The sequence below is a fragment of the Corapipo altera genome, unplaced genomic scaffold, assembly GCF_003945725.1.
Source record: "Corapipo altera isolate COAL_440 unplaced genomic scaffold, ASM394572v1 2b, whole genome shotgun sequence".
Classification (NCBI taxonomy): Eukaryota; Metazoa; Chordata; class Aves; order Passeriformes; family Pipridae; genus Corapipo; species Corapipo altera.
Window position 1 is genome coordinate 28,860,433 of NW_020884874.1, and position 26,334 is coordinate 28,886,766.

Consider the following 26,334-nt stretch of genomic DNA (forward strand, 5'->3'; position numbering starts at 1 on the left):
GGAATTTTAAGGCTCATTGCTGTCACCATTACCATTCTCCAGGTTTTCACTGCTTTCGTAGCAGCCAGAATCCCGAGGAGAGCATCCGGTTAGGCCTTGGCCTTCAATGAGAAGTTTCTCCTGAGATCCTGACTGGTCGCTGTTACCTAGAGGATGTGAGAATACAGTGAAAAACAGACAAACAGGAAATGTGACTGAACTTCTCAACTTTCCATTTCAAACACCACTATTTCGTGTGCCCAGAGAAGGGCAATGGAGCTGGTGAAGGTTCTGGAGCACAAGTCTTATGAGGAGTGGTTGAGGGGGCTAAGGTTGTTTAGCCTAGAGAAAAGGAGGTTCAAGTGTGACCTTAATGCCCTCTATGACTACCTGAAAGAAGCCTGTAGCCAGGTGAAGGTTGGTCTCTTCTCCCAAGAAACAAGTGATGGGACAAGAGGAAACAGCTTCAAGTTTTATCAGGAGAAGTTTAGTTTGTGAACTAAGAAAACTTTCTTCACTGAAAAGGTGGTCAGGCACTAGAAAAGGTTGTCTAGGGCAGTGGCTGAGTCATCATCATTGGAGGTATTTAAACAGTGTGTAGATGTGGCACTTAGGGACATGGTTTAGCAGTGGACTAGGTTGGACTTGATGATCCTAAAGGTCTTTATCAACCTAAGTAATTCTATGATCTTTCCTGTTGTATTAATTGTATAAGACTACTGTTTTATAAAAGAGTGAGCATTAGGAAAAGCCATCACAAATGCTGGAAACATTCATCCTGTTTGGTAAATGATTAAGCAACAGCTTCAGCAAGAGTGTGAGGGAGCAGCATGGTACATAATAAAGCAGAATGGAATTCACGTGCACAACTTAAAACCACGGAAATTTACTTAAAATGATGCTGTAAAAGTTCTTTCTAAGACTTAAAAAAAACCCCAAACCCCAAAAAAGAAGAAAAAAACACTGCAAAGAACCAACTCAAGTAAAAAAGAAAAAAATCCGAATTCTGAATTACCTTTCAGAAGACCCAGAGGAAGGATCAGGAGTGGGTCTGGTACATTAGATACTGTCCCCTAACAAAGGACGAAGGGACATGGAAGAGACTAGTGGTATCAATTCCTTCCTTCCTTGGTCTATGCAAAAAGACAACACTCAAGTGTGGTCCACTCAGGCTGCATAGACTGGATTACAGGAATTTACTCAGAATGTGTTGTCAGAAATCATATTTTGTAAAGAAGCTAAATCTGGAGCTGAAGATACAGAAAACCAACCTCATGATGCAAGGATACAGTTTATGCTGTGGGTTTTTATACCAGCAATGAAATGTCAGAAATGATTATTCCAATTCCTACTCTCAGCACATGATAGGTAATTATGCGGTGGAACTATGTACTGTTGTCTCTCCCAGGTTAGAGCTGTCTGGTTCCCACTTCTCTTTCTCCTCATCACCCTGACTTGGAGTTGGAATTTGTACTTTCCAACCACCACATCTTCAAGTTTTCAAACCAAAATTGAAGGGCCTTGAAAAAATTATTTCTTCAGGGAAGTAAGCATTCTAAATAGGTCTGCAAATAATGAAGAGAAGCTCACGTAGGGTGACAAAAACCCACTCTGATATTAGTGAAAAGAACCTTATTTTGCAACTGTGGCTTAATTGTGGGGGTAGAGAAGAGCAAAGAAAGAGCAGATGACTCTCTGGGAAATGAACAAGAAAGCTACATGTCACTGAGAACTCGGGCCACACAGCACTGTCTAAAGATACTAATTACACATCACTATAATTGAATTAAGCATTGCCCACTTAACAAGCAGTTGTTTAAACTGCTGCTATGGCAGTTTAAGATAAAACACAGGAATTTGCACAGAAGCAGCTGAGAAAGCCCTCACACAATCCATTCTGCTGATTCTGCTCGGTGGATACTAATATTCTGCTGACACTTGGGGATGAAGGGGAAATTCAGCACTGCCTTAGGTTGCTGTAACTAGGTTCCGCTTATTGCTGTGCAGCAAAGACACCCTTGAATTCGACTGCTATGGCTTACTCCACTTTTCCTTATCTTTGCAACCATTTGCCTGAGATCACGTGTACAGTGGGCAAAATTGCACTGCTGCACGTTAGATATGTGGGTCACTGTCTTTCACTCTTTGCACTTGACTGATATATTTGCTTCCTTTGAAAATCACTGTTTTGTCATATATACAACCTGAAGCTACCTGTACAATCCTGCAATTCACAGTCCCAAGAACCATATGTATGTGCAGGTAAAATTAATTCACATTACACTTCTCCACAACTCTCTGGGCTTTGAATTTTTTCCTACCCTTGATAATCTTAATCTCGTCCCTCTAGTCTGAAGATTTCTTCTTTCCTATTCTCTATGTGTCAGACTCTTCTTTTGAGTAGGTTATCTCATGATTTGTTCTTGAACATCAGTATTCTAAAGCATTATGTATTGTACACTTGATATTAATTGAGTAAGTTGGGTGGCAGGGCTTACATGAACAGAAGAATTTGGGAAGAACTAAAGCAAATCTTAAGTCACTCCTCAAAAATCTAGCATGTTACATGGGGTTACCATGGAAATAACTACATTAGATAAAAAAAAGGGATCAAAATCCTGGAACCAGTTTTCTGTTTTAAGGGGTTCACAAGGTTCTTGGCAGAGCTCTAGTAAAACAGAAAACCTCAAACATCTCACATACTATCATATTCCTGTAGAAGTTCCACTGCTGTGAGAAGAACAGCTCTGTGCTCAGGATCTCGGATGTTCAGTTCATCCAAATCTTCTTCTTCTAAAAGCTTAAAGGTATCCAGATCTTCATAACCATTGAATAGAAAAGTGGGCATGTGCTCCTGCACAAATGGAAAAAAAAGAGGGGAAAAACAAGAGAAGAGCTGTAAGACAACAAATTCATTCAATTTATTTTGTCAATAAAGATACTAGATAAGATTTTTGCAATCAGCAAAAAGGCAGTAGTTAAGCAAATGCAAAACAGTGCACAGCATCAAAATTATAGTGTTATAACTTGTATAAACAGTGCTCAGAGTTCAGAAAAGTAGCCGTGGTAGAACTAGAATGCTGCACATATTTTTGTATTTGAAATGCACTATATTAGATGGTCTGGGTATCAATGCTACCTGAACACACAGTATGGCATGGCTCTGCAAGAGGGGAGAAGTACGAAGGGTGAATGACAGCCACATCAATCTATCCCTAGCACTTCTGAACAGAAACGTAGAAAAAACCTGTCCTCTTTAAAGACAGGATAACCATTGTTATTTTACACATTTTGCTTGTCTCTGGAGTGTTAGCTAGCGGCCATACTATGCAACGATTTACAGTCTCTGAGTACATGACTTGCAGCCTGAGGCACTTCGTCAAGCCTGACAGGCAGTTCTGCCCGGCCTCAGCTATTTTCACTCTGCAGCTAAGATCTGATTCTGCTAAGTGGTGTCACAAGCCTTAGGATTATGAGTCTTTTGTGCAACTTTCTAAACTAACAACTCAAAAGGTGTGGCCCCCCCTCCCCTAAGCAAAACTGAAGGGTAAATAGAAAGAGAGAGAATTTGGACCTTTAAGTTGATGCGATCCAAGAGATCCTCAACTGACTTGGGCTGGGGTGGTCTGCTTTTTCGACGTCTTCTGGTGGGCCGCTTTGGCTTCTCTTCCTCTTCATTTAACACATCCACATAGATAAATTTGAAAGTGCCAACTTTGTTGTTCAGCAGGCCCATCCAAGTGCCCATGGGGGGTTTGCTGATGATATCAATGATGTCACCCTTCTACAGACCAAAGAAGTAAGAAAGCCTTTTAAGCATGCTTTCTGATAGATATTTAAGCAAACACACCCACCTGGATTTCTATGTACATGGAACGGACAACACTCTTTAGTTTTCAAAGCTCTTGCAAAAATGTCTGCTTATACTTGTTTTACAAGTGGAAGAAAAGGGAATTAAGTGACATGACTTCGACCACAGAACAAGTCAACAAAAGAACCTGGAATGGATCCCTACCGTCCAGATTCTCCAACCTGCTGACACTTCTGTAGAGCATCACTGCTGTTTTGTACAAATGTCTCTAAGCTATGCAACTATCCGAAACTGGTGCAAATAAGAATGCTCAGTGTATATGGGCATAACTTCATCTCAGATCTCCTGAGCAAAGGAGGCTTATGCAGAAGGAACTGTGCAACAATGTTGCTTTTCCTAATGTGCCCCAGACCATAACAAAGAAATGGACACAAAATCATTTTTGTATGCCTAAAGAGATTACCTTGGATACATCTGCTTTAATAGGAATTAGCTGCCATTGGAATTTTAAGTAATGAATGTAAGGAGTAAGATAGTTTGAACTGAATACAGTACCACTGAAAATAATCAAAGCTGATATCAAGAAAAAATTAAAGATGGATAACCACTCTGTTGGCAAAGTATTTCAAAATTAACTCAAACCAAGTTACATTAACCCAAATGCCTTTAAGAGACACTATGTGCAGGTGCATGGACATTTCTTCCAAGGGTTTTGAAAATTTTTCCATTGAGGATTATTTCACTGTGGCAGACAAAGTATTTTTCCAGTCTTTCAAGTAAAATCATTGTAAAAGGGAAATGAATTCATGGCACATTTTTATTTTTCCCAAAACTAAAGACACAAGTGTCTTTCCCTAGACGTGGAAAAACACCAGTACGTATGTTCTATAACATTTTGCTACAATTCTGTAATTGCTATATAAGCAAGTCTTAAACGTGTAAGACATGTTAAAGGGCTTCAAAAAACACATATAGATTTGTAACAAGATTAAGAATTCTATAGTACTTGCAAAGAGCTTTTAATTTAGAATTTTAGCAAAATAAATGTTTGACCCCCTAAAAACAGACACAGCTAGTACCTTGAGCTTCAGAGAATCTGTATCATAAGGACTTGGAGTAAAATCAGTGTGAACCCTGGCTCTTCCACAAAAAGGTCCTCTGTAAGGAGGCTCTTCATCATCACCATCTTCTGATTTCACACTCTCCCTGTTGCTGGTTGAGGAATCTGTTGTGCTCACTGTCTGACCACCTGTGTGAGACACACAGTATCACAAAAAAACCTTCTGAAGAAGCTTCAGAAACAGAAGTAAGATAGAAAACAGGTCTTCTTTCCAGAAAATATGATAATCAAAGTTAAAAGTCCTTAAATACTGCTATTTTTTATACACACATGTGATGGGACAGTTAGTTAATCTACTCTGCACTCCTGTTTTCCTGAATTCAGCTCCTCGATATTTAACTGAGAAGCTGTTTAACTAGTGTCTCATCTACGGTATGTCACAGGAATGTCATCTTTCTGGGAAGTTTTGCTTACAAAAAAAACATAGTGGTGTGATGAAAACAAGCTCCTACACGAGGGTTACAGAATCCCTCTCACGCCCTGAATTTTGGTGAATACTGTAGCAAGTTTACATCATCTGTGTTCCATTTAAGCTCTGTTTCATGTAGAGATAATCTTAACCCAAGAGGTTTTAAATACTACTTACGCTTCCTTTAACTATTTAATGAGAGAACCTCAAGGTTTCTCTAGAGGGAGGGTGGGAAGCCCGCCAGGAGTGCCCAGGAAATTTCTCACTTGAAGTGAGAATTACGATTCTTGGCCAGCAGTAAACAGGCACGTTATTATATTATGTTTATATTATAATATTTATATTATAACAGCAGGACACAGCAAACACAGACAGAAAGTTGGATTTCACTTTTTCAGGGCTCCGCATAAACACAAAGCAAAAAAAATAGTCTCTGCACCAAAGAGGTTACAGTTCTTTGTAAACCCTTAATGACTAACCATCAGCCTTTCTACTTTTTAACCACTGTTTCCGCTTTGACTTCCTGTGATTCTGCTTACTGTGGAGATCTCTGCTCCCTGAAGCCACAGATATGGAGCAATACAATTACAACTGAACTTACTCATTGAGCTCTGACCGCTTAAGGAACTCCTCAGGCTTTCTACTGAGCCACCGGCTTTCAGCTTGGGTTTGTCCAGGGAGTCACTGTCTGGTGGTGGCGACTGCGGAGAACCTGGAATGACCCCAGGGCTGGACTCCTGAAAGGGATTGAACCATTTCAGTTTGGTAAATGAACATAGGCACTGATGGGAGCTTCTTGTTCATCTCCAAGGAAAAAGATCCTGTTTTCCTGCTCTTTACCAGACAGGTTGAAACCCCCCATCTACTTATTTAGCAGTACTCAACTGTGGTAAAAACCCCACTTTATTAGGCAAAGCAGTGGTGATGGGAGCAAACAATTCAGTCTGGAAAAGCTAGCATTGTAAGAAGAAAGAAACACTACATAAAACTCCCAATTCAAAGATTTTCATGACACATGATATTTTTTTGCCAGTAGTAGTTGCAAAACAGCTAGTGCCAAATTCAGCTTTCAGAAACAGGATTTTGTACAAAGATGAACACAAATCAGACAAGCAAGTGAGATGTGCAGCAATATTTCTTTTTGAAGTGAATTGTTGATAACACTGCTCATTTACCTACAAGAAAAAAAAATTAGCCAGAAAATGCAGCCTGTGCACGGTACAAATATTCATAAACATAAATGCATAAATATAAAATGATTTTGCTACATGTGCAATAGGTGAGGCAATTTCTGTTTTCATTCAGTCAACCATTACAAAAAATCAAAAAGGGTATTTCCTAATTGAAATTCTGTCAGCCTCAATAAAGCACAGTTAAAACAAAGCAGCGGATATTTGTGGTCAGCACAATTTTGCTTGGTTCTCTTTTGAATGCAGAAAGAGATACCAGCACACAGTTTGATGCCTGAAAGTTACAAATACTCTAAAACGACTGTGCCATAAATTTTGAAAACAAAAGAACTGTAGCTTGCATACAAGAATTTTTGTGGAGACGTGTGGTCATAAAACTTTAGATGAACGCTATTATTTGCATGCTGCAGAATCATTAGGAAAAAACTCACCCCAGCATATGACTTCAGAGGTCAAGTCAATCTTAGAGAGAGAGATAGAGCAGAAGTATTGCTAAATCACTGTAAACCAATTTTTCAAAGGATCCCTTCTTTTTTGACAGACTTTGCAGAGGGGCACGGTAAGTTCAGTCAGACAGCAAGCATCTTCTTATCGATATCAAATCACGTTAGATGTTAAAGTATTTTAATTGTAAGTTTAAATTAAATAACCACAACTGTAGCAGTGCCCCCGATTATGAATAAGAATGGCTATCAATTCTGCAGGAAAGGGATTTTAATATTGCAAAGCATGGCACAAAACTGGCCATGTTTCTGCCTCTCTACACTGTCTCCAGATTCTTCAGTTTAGGGTTGTTACTCTGAATGTTACAAACTTCTCTTTTTACAGGCACTAAGGCTTTGCATTAATACCAAAAGGTAGATCTGGCAGGGCTTGACTCCAACCTCCTTTCCATTCCCAATTCTCTATGACTGCAAGCACCCCCCGCGACCCAGCCGGCAGGAGCCCGCTTGGGGGCGATGTTAACCAGGAAGAGCTCTGCTTTCCCTGAGGCTTTCGAACCTATTTCTTATACATTGCAAGAGGCAAGACTAGTTTTAAACAAATGCCGAAGATATCTGACAGTCCAGTAAAGCAAGGAATCCAAAGTATACCAAAAGGCAATTGTTTCTAGGCCAGTGAAATTCAAAGCCTAATTTAAAACTAATGTACTTCAGGTTTGCCTCTAAGAATAAGCTATAAAAAACTGTAATAAAAGAATAACAGGAAAATCTTCTGTGGGATACCCCTTTCTGACTAGATTGTGTCTCTGTTTTAATGGGCTGCTGCAGAGGGCAAGCAATGATGGACGAAAGATCTGTAATAGCAGAGAGGAGCTGCATATGTGAAGTTATGCTGGGAATTTAAACTGAAGTGTAAATTGCAGATTAAATGTATTACTGTGACCCTGTGTCACAGACGGGTTCCCTTAACAAAATACAATAAGAAAGAAATGGAAATAGTGAGATGTGCGATGTCATCAATGACAGACTTCTGCTGACAAGCTACTTAAATGAAAATCTGAAAATGCATTTTCCATGGTATTGGCATCTATAGGAAGCCATTTCACAGTGCGGGATTTTATAAGAACACAGGAATAAGCCATACCATATAGTCTTGTTAGAAATTTCTTCAGAGATGCCTTGATGCATGGAAATCAATACTGATTATCACTTCTGCATTATTAAGTGGATTCTACTGCAGACTCTACATACCTGCTCAGACAGAGAGCTGCTGTATTTTTTAGACATCCTTTTCTTCATGGTTTCTTTTACAGACTTCACCTTTTTGCCCAGAGATATACGGGAAGCAGAGGGTGATTTGATCACTTCTTTATAAACGAAGTCTCCTTCTTTGCCCTGCAAAATAAAACATGGCTTAAGCCTATAAAATAGAAGAGCCACTTTTTTCCTCAGTCACAGTTATTGCAGAGGTATCCTGGCAGACACAGGACGGCAGCATGGTGTCCTGTCAACTGCTCCAAATTTACTGTTGAGACCTTGTGCAAACCACTGTAGCAGTCCACTGTAACTTACTCTTAAGGCCTGATTTGTAACCTTTTCATGAAAGTACTGTGTATAGATGTGTCAGGGTCTGTTAGGATGCCTTTATCCCTGAGTTTCAGGTAAGTATTTGACCTGATAGAAAGCCACATCGTCTCAGGCTAAGCCTGTCCTGACAGGACACACAGCAGTAGTTGTGGCTCACGCTGATCAATACTTCAAAGGGCTTAACAAGACTAAAGGTACCTCTGAGATCCTAGCCAAATATATATCTATATGCGTATATATATATATATGGATACTTATATTTGGCTACCCAAATTTACTTTTTATTTTCAGCAGGCATTCCATTAACCTCTGTGGTTTTACTGCAGGCTGTTTATAAAAAAACTAAACCAAAATACCACCACAAAAAAGCTACCAAATCCATCAACCATGGTAGGTTATACTTGCACAGCTATTCTTAAGGCATACTACAGGGTATTGAAGAACTAAATTAGCTGGTCCATATATAGTGGATGACAAAGACCAGCTGCTTTGAATGCATTTAACCTTTTCGAAACCAGCTTAAGATATTGAGCATTTACTTATGGCACAAGCACACACTTAGCTTGGATCAGAAGACATTTTGCCAAACTTACTTGTACGATTCAGCCCTTATTCAGATTGTCCAGGCAGCATGCTAAAAATGATCTTTCATTCTACTCTGTTTCAGGAACCATAGCAAGGCAGCTCTCTTAGACCTATCCCTAGAACCCTCCATTGGCAAAGATGCATAAAAAGTCAGAGCACAAAAAAGGACAAAAACCATCTGGTCAAAGAGATTTTCTACTGAATTTGGTCTCTGACTTGATTCAATTTAGATACATGAAGACAGAAAACCCTAAAATAAATGGACATTATATTCCACATAACAGATTTCTCTCTTTTTTTCCCCCTCTAAATTTATGTATGTTTTCTATCTTACTAATATTCTCACAAAAAGTTTCTCTGAAATTCAACTGATACTTCATTTCTGACAATGCGGTATTTTTCCCTTTACAAGTTGTTTGTGATTACAACTTCTTTGGGAATTTTGTCTTTTACCAGAAATTAAGAACAGCTCTTTGCCTTATCATTTTGGAAAAAACCTTCCACTTAATAGACTTAAATGTTTTCAAGGAGAAAACCTCTTTGATCTGCATATATTATTCTGATACACTGCATCTCACCCACTACTGATACTCATAGGGAAAAATGTAACACCTAGACTTCACGCTTTCTTATGTTAAAAGCAATCTGAACAAAACAAGTATCTCTGTTTAAAGATAAATACTAAGACCAGAAGTTAACATTTTTACTGAGGTGAAAACTGATGAGTAAAATAACCACCCACAGATTTAGCCAAATTACGGTTATTTTTGATATTAAAAAATTAAAAAGAAAACAAAAAAACAAGCCCAAAAGACCCAGCTGACATAAAAAATAACATAATGCTGGCATACAAAATGTTTCACAATTTAATTTTGATTTAAGTGCACAGAGAAACTATCAGATCCAATGTTGAAACAGAAAAGAAAAACATATATGGGCAAAAGGAAAAAATATGTTGGCAATTTCATTTGATATAATGTTCTGGCTCATTTCTGTTCTGTCATTTTTGGCTGCAGGCCGACCAACAGTAACACTGGGATCAACATGAGTAACATAAAATGGAATTAATTCTCAGGGGAGATGTTTTGGTTTTTTTTAAACACAAAAATGCTCTGAGATCAGTTGCGCATCACCCAGCACAATGAGATCCTGGTCTACTCCAGAGCTCTTAGATACAATGAGAAAACAAATAATAAATCTCTTACATAATGACTTCCATGCAAATAACTTGCGGATCTTCAGTGAATGAAAGTTTGCCTCATCATCCCAAAGAGTAAATATTTTTACTGAGAAAGTATAGCAATCATATGTTTTGCCTTGGGTGATGCTCTGAGGAAGTCACACTTAAAAACAGCCCACAGATTTGCCCCCAGATCTGCACTTTGGTCACTTGTTCCTGCCTCTTTACACATATGCTATATAAATACTTATATACACATGGATATGGGTGGGTATGTTATTCTCAAAGCTAAGGAAGTTTGAGGTTAACAAAGATACTCTGTTTTCTTGGATCCCCAAACTATTATTACAAACCTAAATTACACTTCAGTCTATTATAGCTTGACTGTGCATTTCATTTTATGCTATTTCAAATCTGCACCTTCTTAAACTCACCATTTGGTCAGAACTGTTTCCGATATGAAGGGAACGGTTTGTCAAGTCAAATCCTCCAAAGCTACAGGTTCTCTGCAAAAAAACAAGGATAGATACAGTTTTATCACAATGACTAGCTCACTCAGAACATCTGTGATTTGGAGAACACCAATTAAAACACAAATGTCTGCAAAAATGGAAACAAACAAACAAACAAAGGGATGAGAGATTATAAATCAAGAAATCCATTGTAAAGCAGTTTGTGTTTTCCAGAGACAACTCCTTGGCCTAAGGTCTGCTGCTGTTGAGTCACCTATTGCCTACTCTTCAAAAAGAAAAAAAGACTTTTTGGTCTGAGGAAACTGCTGAATCAAGTTTTCCAAGGTGCTGGCAACTCCACTTCAGCACTCCCATCTGCCTTCATATGTATGCTCCACAGTAGCACTGAAACAGAGAACCACCAATCTTTTAAAGTGTTGAATAACCTACCTTCTGGGAATAGCTGCACAGGTTGCATCTGCACTGAAATATAGGGAATTGCTGGAAGCCTAGTGGGGTAAGCCCTTGGTAAGAGAAGAGAAAAACCAGCCCCGCTAACCATAAGCATTGTGTCCCCAGAGATTCAGCAAGTCCTGATTCCAGATTAGGTGCTTCCAGCTTTTGCTTTGCAATCCAAAAGATAATAAAACCTGAGTAGTGAACAACTGGCTGCATAGTATTCAAGTAACTGGCCCTGTCAAGAGGTCTCACAGGACAATCCAGGATGAAGGTATGGCAATCACAATTCACTTGCACAACTTCAACTCTAGGCTCTGAGAGTGGTTTTGAAGACAGGCAGATGTCTATTACAGGTATTCTCTTCAGAGTTACAGTTGAGACAAACAGGAGGCAGAAGCTCAACACTTGTGAACTCTCTAAGTTCTTAGGGCCTGAACTGCCCAACACAATAACTTAACTTCAAAGACACTTGAAGAATCAAATCGGCATCGGATCAGAACTACAAAGGACGGTGAGTCAGTGAAGACCCACCACCTGCGAACTACCAGCTTCCTCTCTGAGGAAGAAGTAAGTTCTATAAACTGTGCTACTTAATGGACAATTATAACAATTCTAATAAAGTAAACATTCTTCCTGCCCTGTTCACCCCTGATAAGCACACATATTAGTAGTTTTTAAAAAATTTTATTTTCTAGCTTCTATATTGGGTGTTGCTTACACCAAACATGCTTGGATGACAGTTTCTGCAACCACCACAACTCTATCACAACTCAAAGCCAGTTTTGCCTAGGCCTCATATACATTAAAGACAGTGTTGTGATGTAGAATTTTTCTAAGTGTTTTTTTCCAGAAGGCAATGTGACTATGGCACAGGTTTTAAAAATTGTTTTTGGAAAACATTTGAGACCAACCACAAGCAATATGATCAGTTTCTAAAGCACAGCATGTTTAGCTAGTAGTAATTTGGTTCTTCTGTGAAGGACTGTTATAACTAATCCTACAGCACATGGTAATCCCAGCAACGAAAAGAGGACATCTGGAACTGCTCTGAGCAAACTTGCCTGTCAGAGCTCCTCCTAAAGAAGTCTTCTTGGAAAGCAAAATGACTGTTGGTTAAAAGCTTCTGAGTAAATGTACCATATTAAGGATGCTTATTGTTTCACTGTGGACCTCCCCATACATTTAAAATTTAACTTCTGCTTTCAGATTCCAGTAGCGAACCCGGTAATACTGCACTAAACAAAAGGTCTGTGGATGAGGAGAGGGATATTCAATGGAATGGCCATGCAATCAAAAGTATTATCATTTTGGGAGAAAAGAAAAACTGATGCAATTTGAAAATTTCATGCATGTCCAGGTCACTGAAACAAATATAAATGACAAAAATGAATGGCAAGGAAAGACAGAGTGACCAATTCCACTGAATACATAGGCATTGCAATTTCCCTGAGGTTGCAGCAAACAAAAAATTAAGTGTTTTTAGGAAGGAACATCATTAGTTGAAGTCTGCCAGCTATTCGAGGTTTCAGAAAGAAGTGTATTGAAAAAGTTAGTAAGAGTAGCATGTCTCCAATACTTATTAGATTCAAACAAGGCTGGAGAAGCAGTTGACTGAGGAGTTCCTCCACAACAACAAAACGCTATCCATTTCTTCTCCAGCTGTATCTCCATGAATAAGTAAAGGTCACTCCAGTTGGTTTTCATAATGAAATTACTACAGCAAGACGAGACTAACTTATTAGAAGAACTGAAAAGCTTGTTTCTATCATCTGTATTTACAAAGGCAGTTTTAGAGGGTATTTTTATTTATGGGGCATCTCTAGAACATACAAGTATGCTCTTTTTTCCAAAATAACCCTATTATTCAGTCCACAGAAGGACAAGTAAGGCTTCTCTTATCATCGTAATATCTTTATGGGAAAACAGTGTCTTCTGAGTACAATAAACAGCACCCCGTGAGGGGCGGGACAAGCAGTCAATGCAGAAAAAATAGTTAAGCTGCCAAGAGAGAATGTTCCTGGTATTGGGTAGAACAAACATCTATATATTTTGTGGCCAAAGAGCAAAAAGTGAACCATGAGGGCTTGCTCATCTCCCACAGGTTATTCAAGGAGACCAAAGCTGTGATTCTTGTACCTTATACCTGAAGAAATGATGCAGAGGCCTCAAAAAAAAAATCTATTATTCTGCAGGAAAAGCTGTTTCTACTATATTGTTCACTGGAATATCTTGCTTAACATTACGGATGCAGTGCTGTTTCCATGCACTGAAGTAGGGATCATTATCAACTAGACAACAGACTAGGTGGCTTTGGAGATCTGGTTGGCACCAAAGGCAAGTTCCTAGGAAACTCAGAATCATGGTTAACGGAACAGTCAAAACTGGGTCATATAATCAGGAAGCAGCTTTGGGTCCCTCTGGAATGTTCAAATCACCTAATTTCCCATTTTAAGCACAATTTCCTACTTTGGCCACCCCTTGTTCCCTTTCCATAACGCTCTGAAGGAAGGTGCCACCTTCATCCCATGCTAGGAACAGTAGCCACTGACAGAACAGAAGTGATACTTCTGGTGGTGGTGAACAGCAAGCAGGAAGGCAGTAACTACCTAATGTCAAACTCCCTGTCTTTCTGCAGCTGTTTGGTGTAAGAGAGAGTACGGAGTGGGTGGGTGGGTGAACTCATGAGATGCAGTCTGAGCAGGGGAGGGCCAATATAAGACAGTAACAGCAGAAGAGAAATAGAGTACAGTTGAACATCAATGCTCTAATACTCTGAACATTTTGTTCATCTCTCAGAATCCCGTTAAGAAAGTACCAACTCCGAAAGCATCACAACAAACACATTTATAGTACCTCAAACCTCCTCTGTTCACCAGTGATCTCTATTTCTGTGTTAGGTGAACCTAAAAAGCAGCACTTTGTCATATTTCCTCTCTCTCATCGAGTAATTCTGTACATGTAGAAGCTGCAATTCAACAAAACTCTTCTCTGACAAGATGATATCAAGCTCTTCCCTTACAGCTGCATTACAGTGCTTAAGGGTTTCTAACGGCAAGGAAAGCAGAAATACTACATTTTAGTTAAAAGTATAAAGCAGAAAATGTTCACTGCAACCTCACAGAAATTGAAAGACCACCTTCATGGCAACTCTTTGACTCACAGACTTTTGGTGGATTCTCAAGAGAACCCTTTTAGTACAGCGATCCACTGTGGCAGCCCACTTCCTCTTGGCCTCCTCATCCTCCTCCAGCAGGCATCTCCTCAGGTCCTGCTTGTCGGCCTTGCTCAGGGTCCTGTCAGTAACGGGACGCACCAGCTGTGAGAGGTTGAGGTGACTGTACAGGCTTCTCTCCACCACATAGGTAATATTGAACTCGCTGACAGAAGTGCGCCCTCGTAGCCTTCTGTTTGGGAAGCCACAACTTCCACCCCCTTTCGTTTTGTGCCGCAGTAATTGCAGGTCGCAAGTTGTGGGGGATGCTCCTTTCCTAGCAGGGCGCTGGCAAAGAAAAGCTCTGGAACAGGAATAGTTAGTATCCATTTTCTTCAATCGGATCTGCTTCCTTACACTCTGAATCTCCTCCAGGGACACCAGAAGATGGTGCTTGTGCCTGTTGCTGTCATAAAAGCAAATGCTTTCTGTACTTACCCCATGGCTCAGCGAGCCAAGGCTCTTCTTCATTTCTCCATCTGTCAAGGAGCGGCAAACTTTCTGGGACTTCTCCTCTTCTGGGTAAGAGAAAAATGTCCCAAGTTTCTTGGGAGGCTTGATAAGGCCACGGCTATCCGTTTTGCTGAAGGTCTTCACCAGCTTCCGGTTAGCTCCCCACATATCAAGACTGCTGGATGAGGGAGAAGTAGTAAGTGAGTCGGAGTCGTCCTCTGGCTGCTTTTCACAGGAACCGTCAAAGTAGAATTGCTTCTTGTGAACTCCAGAGTAAAGTGCTGATCTGTCATCCAGTATAGGAGAGCTGTCAAGTGAGTGCTCTTCCACACCTATATGGTAGAAAAGCAGCACATTGCATGTCATTGTTCACAATTCTCTAAGATGTTTCCCTGTAGAGTCTTACTGTATTTATTTAAGATATCACCCACTTAAATTGTAAGAAAACTATTCTTGATATAAGTTGCTCAGAAGTTATTTGTGAGTGGATAAACCTGAAGCAGTTCCTTCCATTTGTGAAGTGAGAGTTCTGGGATGAGTTAACACAAGACAGACAACAACATCCTGTAAGTACACTCATCATTATTTAAAGTTTCTCTCTTTTATCTGCAGCTAAGTAAGACCACTTAGATGCTCTCACTAAGAACCCCTTAAAAGCTGAACTGGGATCTGTTTCTCATGTTTTTCATCTGATATTTGCATATGATGCTCAGCTACAATAGGTCGAAGTACACCCAGGTATTAAGAACCAAACAAGTATCTCTCAGGTCCAGTTTTCCAACACCCAGTGCTGCTGTGGCTGCAGAAAGCAGTATTTTTTGCATGAAGTTATGGAGATGAGCTCCAGGATGAAATTAAAAATTCTGGGGTTTTGATGGGGTAAGAAACACCAGTTTTAATCACACAGAATTTATTTAACAAATGCAGAGACAAAGTAGGTCAAATGGCAAGTGTGCCAATTTCAACAGTGTCCTGGTAATGACAGAAACACTTGATGTTCACCAAATTTTTCCAGAAAATATTTAACAGGAATATTTTGCAACACAAATACTGGAGATGGGCAGATAGCCAGGTTTCCTCTTTGGAGTGGAAAGAGAAGAATAAAAGACTTGAATTTGCAATTCCTTTTCACATTTATCATATAGGAAACTTTTCTCTGGTGTTTTCTTTTGAGCAAGTTATAGTCTCAGGTATTAGATGCAGTAAAAAGGTAAGAGTCAAAAAAAAGTACACATCCTCCTCTGTCTCCCTGACAAATTTCACAGCATTCATAGGTATATATCAGAAATGCACATAGAAACGTGATTGTATTTCTTTCTTTCCAAAATAAATTTATTGTGTGATCTAACTTTGGCTTCATCTTTGATTGCTTCTACAGTCTTACAGCAGAGTTAAATTTAACAATTATCAAAATACTTATGATTTACTAAATTCGCTCATTCAATAACAGGGGACACCTTTTATGATGAAAGATTAGTTGCCCTGTACAGGATCACTGTCTCATCTTCAGTTCACTCTGTTGACAAACATATTTGACATACATTTGTTGAAATCTAAGACGCTATTTTATCAAGCTTAAAATCACTGTGACATTGAAGGGATAGTGGATCACATCTGACATTAAACTTTCACTCTTGAGAAATGTATCGGGGTAGGTCTGTAGATTGGAGTCTCGTTTTTACACCACTTTCCCTGGACTGTCCAGCTTTCTCTTTTCTCCCTCTAGTTCTCAATTTAAACAGAAAATAGACATTCTCCTGAGACCGAGTATGTGCTGATAAACAATTTTAGTCCACTAAGTAAATATGTTTTTAAACAGCTTGTAGAATATGCATTGTGTTTCAAAACTGTAACAGATGTTATTTGGAGTGAGTCCATGACACAAAGCCATAATGACACAGATGTAGATGTGATGTGTTTTTAAGTGCTATATAAGAATGGTGCCCAGGAATTAGGAAGTTTCAGTTATTTAGCTCACTAGGAGCAGACTAAGACAAAATACACAGGATTCAGATACTGGCAAATTCTAGTAAGTATCAGATCAGCTAGATGTACATTTAGTATGATAACAGAGTCAATAATAGAAATGTAAGACAAGGATCTGAGACTAGTGTGCTTTTCTTTAAAAACTACAGGAACAGATAAGGGAAGTTTCGTAAAGTTCTTCTTTCTGAAGAAATTTTTGAGGAGGATTATGAAGAATCTTTCTTCTAGAAAACTGTATGCCAGTTTTCAAAACAAGTCTTACATTTTGCTAAAGGCTGTTGAACATTAATGAATTTATTTAAATTTTACTGATATTACTCAGTCAAATATTATAGCCAACTCCCCAAAACCTAGTCATCTAGAATTTCACATTACGTCAGAATCATAACACAGATTCAGAGAACAGCAGCAAACAACTCAAGAACTGATCCAGTCAACTGCAGGCAACTTGGAAGGCCAAACAGCAATACCCAAATCTGACCACTGTATTTTTTGTGGTCGTGCAGAGCCCTCTAACACATCCAAATGGGAATACAGACCTACATTATGAGAGATTGTGATGAACAACATTTATGAAGCACTATTAATATGCCGTATGGAAACTTGGGTGTGGAATTTCCTGAAAAAAACGTCATAGGTATCTACTGCTGATGTAGACTTGGCTACTTAAGGGGCCTTCTACTTACACAGAAGTTATTCAGAAGTAATCCATGTTGTTATTTAGCAATAATTGGTTTTTCTACAGAGTTTCCCAAGAGCCAATCCAGAGTGGTAGATAAAGTACAAACTCAGAGTTACAGATAATTTATTCAGAGAAGCCTAGAGTTAGAGAAGACAGGCAGAAGGTGGAGAAAGAAGGAAGAAGAGCAAACATTTTTTGCATACAATTGTTAATTCAGTGATTTTTCTGCTGAAGGCAGGGGTGGAAAAACTCATTGGGAAAAAAAAAACAAGCCCTGAAGGGAACTGGGACAGTTAAGTGAAAAGACTCAGGGAGAAGAGGAAATAAAGAGGTGAGGCGTTGTAAAAGAGGCTACAGAGAGCAAGACAGATACTTAATATGCTGAAAAGAAAGTCTGGTCCAAGTGCAGGAAGGTGTCTGCATGCCCAGCTGCCTGTTTCTGCAGCTGCTAGTACCCCTGGAGCCTCGAGCTGATTGCTCCCTGCAGCTTTTCCCAGACTTCCAGAGAGAGAAGGAGGAGGTAGGACAGGCTTCTCTGGGGGCCTTCTTTACTCAGAGCAGGGGAAAAATAGTCCTGTTTTGTTTGTCCCATCTCAAACCCCATGTTTTCACTTCCATGGTATCCCAGCTTTATGCTCACCCTATGAGGTGACAAAACCTTTTCAGATCACCATATCTGCCCATTCCAGAGCTCTAGACTGGCTGTGCCTTTCATGCCAGCCAGTAACTCCATCCATAATGTAGGAGAGATGCCGGCCAGATCATAAATCTGCCAGCAGCTTCCTGCCACATATGCAAGATGCACATGTTCTCCTTAAATGCACTAGGAAGGAATCATAATATGGCTCAGCTCACTGCTAAGATGAAGGGATTTGGCATATGATGCCATGCCAAGAAAGCCACCAGCATGGAAAGGTGCCCACAAGTCCAGTGAGGACTCAAGCAGGGCTGTGCAGAGAGGCTCCTCAGGATCAGGCTCCATTAATCTGAGTGCTCACACATGGATACAGGTCATCCAGAGTTAATTCTACAGCATGGTGTTCCCAGGGGCTAAACTCCACTTCCCTTTTCCCACCCTTCTCCTCCTCCTCCCTTCTCTCCCCCTCTCTGTTGGGAACAGGTCTCATTCAAAAGCCAAATTGCAGGCAGGCTCCCCCAGAAGTAGAATTCAGTATTACACGAGGCAGTTGCTATCCCACAAGAATGTCTGGTAGAGTTTCTGTATTTTTGCCATAGGATGATGCCATGTGGTGCAACTGCTGCTACACTCCCAAAACGAGCAAGGACTTCACCTGTGTGCCATCCCAGGCCTCAGAAGAGGGAGCAGTATGGTGGTGGCTCCACTTACGTCCTTGCTGAGCCTGTGGGGCAGCTGGCTGGAATTGTTCCTAGCATGGGGATTCCCTCCCCAGCATGCGGCATAAAACATAAACCAAGTTCTAATCTCTTAATGAGGGACTCTCAAGTGCTACTCTGAGAATATCAGATCAGCAGTAACCACATTCTAGGCTATCGCTTTCCTCCTTCCACAGTCTTAAAAATTCAATTACTTAGGACATGCACAAGAGACAAGGCAGTCATTCCTACCATCCCTCCACTTGAGGAGGGATAAACACTCCACCCCTCCCTCCCCCAGCCCTCTACTTTCTGTCCCCTCTCAACAGAAACATGCATTCACACATGCAGTTTTAACCATATGCACATTGCTTTTTACCTTCTGTGCTGGGTTTTTTCATTTCTTCAACTCTTATGAGTTTCTTCCTGACTCTGCGAGTAGAATTCACCAGCTTGTGCAACCTCTTAAACTTCACCGATTCCTCTGTTTCATCATCGGATTGTTCTCTTGACTGGCAAAGAAACAAAGGGAATATTAATAAAGTAGTAGTTCCACGGCTTGCTCCTTCAAGTTAGCTCATCTGCTGCGTTTGTCAAGGCAGCTCTGTAACTGATGTTATATTTTCAGCCCCAGTCAGACAGAAATATTTAAATTACTGAGGGTTTTCTTGTTTTCTTTTCTTTTCTTTTTCTTTTTCTGAAAGGATGACATACCATTTTGATTTCTAAATCTGTGCAACGTAAGATCCTAGGCATTGAAATACATTCCTGCCCTCGTCTTTCTTCACATGCATTGTGTAATAACTACTTCCACGTCCTCTCTCAGTGCGTTTCAGGCAGGGCTCTTTCCCAGGGCTCTTCTTACCATACCAGTTATGCTCCTGTGGTTTAGGTCAGTCCCTGGTCTGTCTGGCATCTCAGAACTTGCTGTTTAAACCTGGTTATAAACAGCTTCTCCAAACCGAAGCTCTGTCATTGACGACTTCTCTTTTTTTTCCCTCCAGTCTTCCCAGAAAATCAAAAACAGCAGCACAAGAAAGGGATGGGAAGGAAAGGAAGGAGGAGACCTCATCTGCCTCGCTCACAAACTGCCACAACTACAAAATATTCCCTTCCTCCTCCCTGCTCCCTACACTCCTCCTGAAGACTCTTGAGGCTGGAATTAAGATGGACAGAGCATTCCTCCAGCACTGACCAAGGGAAAACTCTGACCTTTTCAGATATACAGTGCAGTCCATATTCCCCAGCATCCCGTTTCGTTTTGCATCTGATCCAGTATACTCAGTTCCAGCTGTTTTCCCTCAAGTATCAAACATTACAGAGACAAAAAAAAATTCCCTTCTCTCCAGCAGCAGTGACACAACAAGTTGAAACAATCCATTCCTTGTGAACGAGAAGACGACTTCGATTTTCGAGCCAGATCCAACATTCAACGTGCTACTTCCTCTGTTTTAATCAGTTCAGAATGTGGAAAGCGGTGGGGGGAAGGGCAGGGAAGGGGAGAGGAGGCCAACAGGGCTCTCCGACTTGGCCAGGACGACCCTGGCACCATGCACTGCTGCACATTCCTGCACACAGCACAAGCTCCAGCTGGAGTGCAGTATGGATTGTATACCTAACTCTGTTTTCACCCACGGTCCCAGCCAATTTGCCGCATTCCTAATGGTCAGCTTTAAAAACCCTCATGCAACTTCCTGTCAGAGCAGCTATCTGGGTTTCCACAGTGCACTCATCCTTTTTTTCGCCTTTTCCTTAATTAAACTTTAAAAAAAAAAAATTCCCAACAGATGCAAGCCAAGAAAAAAAGAAAAAAAAAAAAGACACTCTCTTCCCAGCAAAAATGCTGTCTGCTTTTCTGGTGGATGAATAAAACAGGCCAAATATAAAAATGCTTTCTACTTTTCTAGTGCACTGAAATATCAGGATGTGGTAAGAATGGTAGATGCCATGGGGCAAGACACCAATTACCAGTTGCACAGGTACACTTTCAAAGCACAAACAGTGCCTAATGGAGCCAGGGCAGCTCTAAAAGCCTACCTCCCAGGCATGCACCTCACAAGGGCCACAGAACCACACCACAGCAAACTTCAACAACTTTCTGCAAGGGTACTACCAATTACTGATTTCCCACAAACCTTGTGTTACTCCAAAAGAAGGAGGGACACCGAATGGATCACATATGGCACTAGAAATAGCCATTCTGTCATCCAAGAATTGCATGAATGCATTTATTATGGGTACGAACTGGCTAGGTAATTAATAATTCTCCTTTGGGAAAAATAGGGCTGTAAAGAAGAGTACCAGGCTTGCTTATATAAAAATAAATTAAGCAACAAGATGAGCATTAATTCAAGGATTATGCCTGGGACAACGTGGTGACACATCAAACAAGACAGACATATTTAGATAAGATGATGAATGGATTATTGACTGTAATCAAGAAGTTCAGTCAAGACTTCTTGGGCTATTAAGTGCATCCTGGCAAGCAACCATCATGCATATTCTGCACTCAAGATATGTTTATTTTAAATGCAATTACTCTAAAGCGTTGCTTTCCATCATTACTTTTCGTACACCCTTGGTTTGCAGACTACTGCAAATTCGTGAAATCGTGAGCTCCGAAAGACTTAGAGAACGGCTCATACCTGGTCCTCCCACCAAGGGCTTCATCAAAGAATAAACATCTAGTCCTACTTTTGCACCACTGACATCTGATAAAGAACTGTGCCCCCTCAGGATTATGAAAACTCAACAACAACAAAAACTTTTGCAATGTCTGACATTTGCATTCACAACTACTGCAGCAAAAGCAAGCGTCAAAATAGCCTCAGTGCGAGGTACTGACATCAGACCCCAGCAGGTAGTACAGAGAGTGCCCACCATACTTCAAAATACATAAAGTCCCATCCTAATTAAGTGGCAGTTGGTTTTCCCCAATGCTTCTGGACTCCTGGTGTCCTTTAAGCTGGGGTCCTCCACAGGCAGCAACAGATCCTGCCTATCACCGGTTCTTGGCCCAGATAGGCGAGAACAGCTCATGTTTTATGGGTAGATGAAAATACAAGATCACTCTCTGTCTAGTGGCCTATTTCCTATCATATCAGGTAGTATGTAACAGACAAATCTTCTACAAAGAAAAAGGACGGCCAGTAAGTTTATGCAAAAAGGCCTAAAAATGTCAGTGACTACACCGGTGGTGCTGCTCAGAAAACCTTCCTGTCAAATAATACTGACTCCTTGAAGATAAAAACATTTTCAAAAAGGGTTACTTTTCACTTGCTTCCTGTTTTTGAAACATTTTTTTAAGAAAGGCCTTGAAATTATCAAAAGTTTCCACTTTGGCACATGGGAAACAGAGCTTAATTTTCCAGCTGAAGCAATGCTTTCTTTTATGGCTAATGTAAAGCATTCTGGCCATAACTGACATATTTGGAAATCATTGAACTTCGATGCTTTGACTTCCCTGACCCACACCACCCTCCCCTCTTTCATGGGACCGAATTGCTTTCTTTGGTAGCTGTCCCTGACTTTAGATGGGAAAATCACCCCAACGTTCCCAAAGCGTGGCAGACTGGGCAAATGGCTTCCTGGACAGCTTTAGCAGCCAGGCCTTGGCACAGAGCTTAGATGTAGCCAGCTGCCAGACCCCTCTTGCCCTCTTCCCTCTTCATGGGCACTTCAGCATGCTGCAGCACTGCAGAAGGGTAGACACGGTCTGTTAAAGAGGGGACAATGCGTCTGCAAAAGTCTCAGCCAGAGGCTCTCGGCACTGGAGGAATCCATGTTGCATCCCCTCTGCCAGTGCCTCCCAGCCCCTGGCACAGAGTTGTCCCATCAGGCCAAGCCTTGGCATCATTAACGTGCTGGTGAAACAGCTAGAGTCCCTCCATCTCCCCATTCCCCTGCACACAGCCCAGACAGGTCTCTCCCCATGCCCTCAAGGGGAAAACAAATGAATTTGCAGTACTGCAAGCAGGAACAACTTAACTTCCATCTCCTCTGCTCCAAATTTTTCCATCCGAAAGCCCATATGGCTCAACTTTTAATTACTTTGGCTAATACTGTATGTAGTAATTCTGTGGTGAATGCTAACGTGTTTCATTTCTGGTTTCCAGGGCAACATTACATCAGATTGCAGACAGCTGGCTTCCCAGCCTTAAACCATAACAAACTGGCCAAAGCTGATGCACAAAAACCTCGCTGGTTGAAAGAGAGCGCAGGGCTCGGCCGGGCTGCTGGGGACCAGGCAAAGCCTGCAGAGCCCCCTTGGTGGGGCTGGCTGGGCGGAGCCGCCTTTCCTGGCTCTGCTTGGAGCAAGTGCATCCCTGCATCTGCAATGCTCTCACAGTGCGGAAACCCGCCAGCTTGGAGAGCTCGGCGGCACAAATGTGCGAAGGACTGCAGGGAAACAGGGACTAAATTAACAGCATCTGGAAATACCGAGAACTGCATGCAGAGGACTGTAGCCACCACATACCACATGGCTGGAAAACTACAGAGAGGCCAAGGCCCATCCCCACCGCCCAGTTCTTCGTTGTTAACTAATGCAGCCACAAACCTATGAAGATGCTCTCAAATCCAGGAGAAATCAATCCCCTCTGCTACCTCTAGCATCTCTTCACCTTGGAAAACTTCCTACTTGTGCACCTCCAAAGGCCATGCTTTGCATCATCTCATATGTAAAAAGCCTTATGTTCAGGAATAAATAGGAAATTAGCACATGTACTTTGTCATTCAAGGAGCTCTCTCCAGTTGTGCTCCTGGCTCCCTCTTTGCTTTTTCTCCCACTTTTCTCATGCAGCTCTTTGCTGCTGCCTGCTCTGTAGGCAGGGCACACGCCTTGCTCGGCTGCTTTCTAACATCCATCCCATTTCACGCGCCACTGAAATAACAGTCCTGACCTTCCTCTTTGAATTAGTGTTTCACAAACACACACACAGAGAAAACCAGTATTTATTAGACTACTTGGAATTAATTGGCAAAATGTAAACCAGAAGTAAGTAGCTAGCTTTCGGCAGGACTATGTTTGGAAAGGCTTCAGGGTTATAGCAACAACCCTTAAAAAACACAAAATAGGCAAAGCCTTCTAGCCACGACCCAACAAAAATGTGTAAGAAATGCTAGGACAACATCCAGTTAAAGCTATCATAACTGATTAATTTGCTTCAGCTCCATAAAAAACCCCATACATGAGCTGTGGGAAGCCATTTGGAGAGATGTTAAAATTTTACAATTCACTTCATGCCCAGTAATATATTGTTCAGCCTCAAACTGAAATTTCTAGGAAACTTTCCATTTAAGAAACAAGGAAATCTCTTAGTATCTGATGAAGCTCAAACTGCAATTCTTTTTCATTATTAGACAATTCTTGTTCAGCAAAGTGGGGCAAAAACTTCATTCAGACTCACGGGCTTAGCACATCATATTCCCCAGTCCTGGTTAGCTCACCTCAGAACTACAAACTATACAGCAAATGCAAAGAGACTTTACTGTTCCCTTCAGGAGACGTGGCTACACGTGTACTTTCTTTTTTCTAACACGCTTTACATCTGCCAAAAAAACCAACTGTTCTAACCTATAATTTTTTTTTTTTATTTAAGATGCCTGGACAAAGTCAGAGACAGGAAAGTAGAACAGAAAAGAACTTAAAAACACAAGGAAAGGAAAAAGAGAACTGAGAAAAGCTATGCATGCTGTGCTGTGCCTAAGAATAACCACAAAAGCCTTTTCTCTTTTTCCCTCTCTGAAACAGGAGACACATCCTCTCCACATCATGCCACATGCTCAGTGACTTACCAGCTTCGGCATTTACAGGCCTAAAGCTCAGTTTCGAGTATTTTCCTCTGAGTCCTCAACTGCTGTCAGCTTCGTAACCCTAAAATTTAGTAGCAGACACTTCTTCTGAAGTATTGTATTCGCTCTGAATCCTGCACACAAAATGCCTCTTCGCTGGAGTTACATTATCAGACACCAAACTGGCTCTGATTCCAGAGCTGAATATGTAAGGAAGAAAAAAGCGTGATGTTGGACTCAATTAGCTGTTTTCTGCTCACTGATTGATTCCCCCAGTTACTCGCTAGCTGCATAACTTGCAAGAAAGGCATAAGTCATCAGCTCTAAGCAAATCTTCTATTCACCACAAGGAAAAAAGGGAGTGTTGTACATGGCAAACAATCCCTGTTTTCACTGACGAAGGCTTGCTGACCTCTTGCTGGCCTCCAGTTCCTTAATTACTGTCTATGGAATTTCAGTGAAAGAAAAAAATACAGAGAATCTCTGCAAAGCCAGGATGAAGACTGACCCTCAAACACTACTACTAGAGTGGATGTGGTGTCTATAGGAAATATAGCTTAAGCTCTTTACCAGGTTTTTCTTATTTTCACTTTTTAATTACTTTGACAAAAAGCCCCCCTGAGAATTTCCCTCCATAAAGGGCTAATTTGACAGAAAAATAAACCTTGCTTAAATGTTTTTTAACTTAGTGAACTTAGATACATTTTTTGTCCTTTCTCCTTGGTTTCAGTGCTATAGAAAAGAACATCACTAAGAACTGGAAAGGCAAACACTGTTTAATTCAGAAACCCCAGCCTCATCTAGAATTAGCCACATTGTGGCTTTATGAAGCATTGTAGCATGACTTTCAACTTCTCTGCCTAAAATGGATTCAGATCTTCCTTCCTAAGAAACAGACTCTGAGATGCTCCAGTCTTATCTTATAGTCAACCATATCTAACCCCGAACCTCGAGACAAATCCAAAATTTGGACATTTATTCTCAGAGCACAAGAAAACATGGATCAAAACCGCCACTAATTAGAAGCACTGCTATCCAGTGGTGAAAAGCAGTAGCAAAGGCATATCACAACAGCACCCTCTTTAAGCCAAGAAAAGATTCTCCTTTCTCACGACCATGCTATCGATAGGCAGTTAATCTGGATTCACTCCAAATCAGTCATATCATGAAAACATAGTGCGACTAAACACCTATTTCTTTTGGTGACTGGTTGATTTTAATGAGTCATCCAGTCAAATATCCTTTTTCAATTTCTCCACCTTTGTACCAGTGACCATACACAGCTTTTCTACTCCCTAGGGGTCATGTAATCTAGATTTACTAGTGTGTTGTAGCTGGGTTCTTATCCTTGAATTACTTCAGCCCCAAAACTCTGATGTAAAGCTCTGTGGAAAATTCTGAGCTTCAGATAAAACCAGCTAGTGTTCTCCAGTTTCAATAACATACCAGCCAACATCAAGTGAAACATGACAGCAACTTCCTTGAAATGTGTCCCAGATTCCCTTAAAAGTTCATGGCCATGAGTGAAACTGATCTAAGTTTGGGGCTTTGCAACTTGAGTTTGTAGGTTTTGGGTTTCATTAAGAAAGTTTCACAGACCTCTAATCCTTGCAGAGGCTGCTTATAGAAAACTGTGAAGCTCCGATGTGATAATCTGCA

At 40.8% G+C, this 26,334-nt stretch overlaps 1 protein-coding gene across 14 annotated transcripts in view; it reads right to left on the reverse strand.

Moving 5' to 3' along the window:
• The window catches only part of LOC113942742 (SAM and SH3 domain-containing protein 1-like), a 542,445-nt gene that overhangs the window by 12,927 nt on the left and 503,184 nt on the right, over positions 1–26,334 (reverse strand). For 7 of the 14 annotated variants that reach the window (XM_027633820.1, XM_027633810.1, XM_027633809.1 and 4 more), the window contains 9 exons: positions 19,262–19,394; positions 14,376–15,211; positions 10,739–10,810; positions 8,204–8,347; positions 5,921–6,056; positions 4,870–5,039; positions 3,554–3,763; positions 2,683–2,833; positions 33–146 (listed from right to left, as the gene is read on the reverse strand). In XM_027633820.1, coding sequence (XP_027489621.1) covers positions 33–146; positions 2,683–2,833; positions 3,554–3,763; positions 4,870–5,039; positions 5,921–6,056; positions 8,204–8,347; positions 10,739–10,810; positions 14,376–15,211; positions 19,262–19,394 — 1,966 coding nt within the window. The other 7 variants (XM_027633815.1, XM_027633814.1, XM_027633813.1 and 4 more) reach the window with 5 other exon arrangements.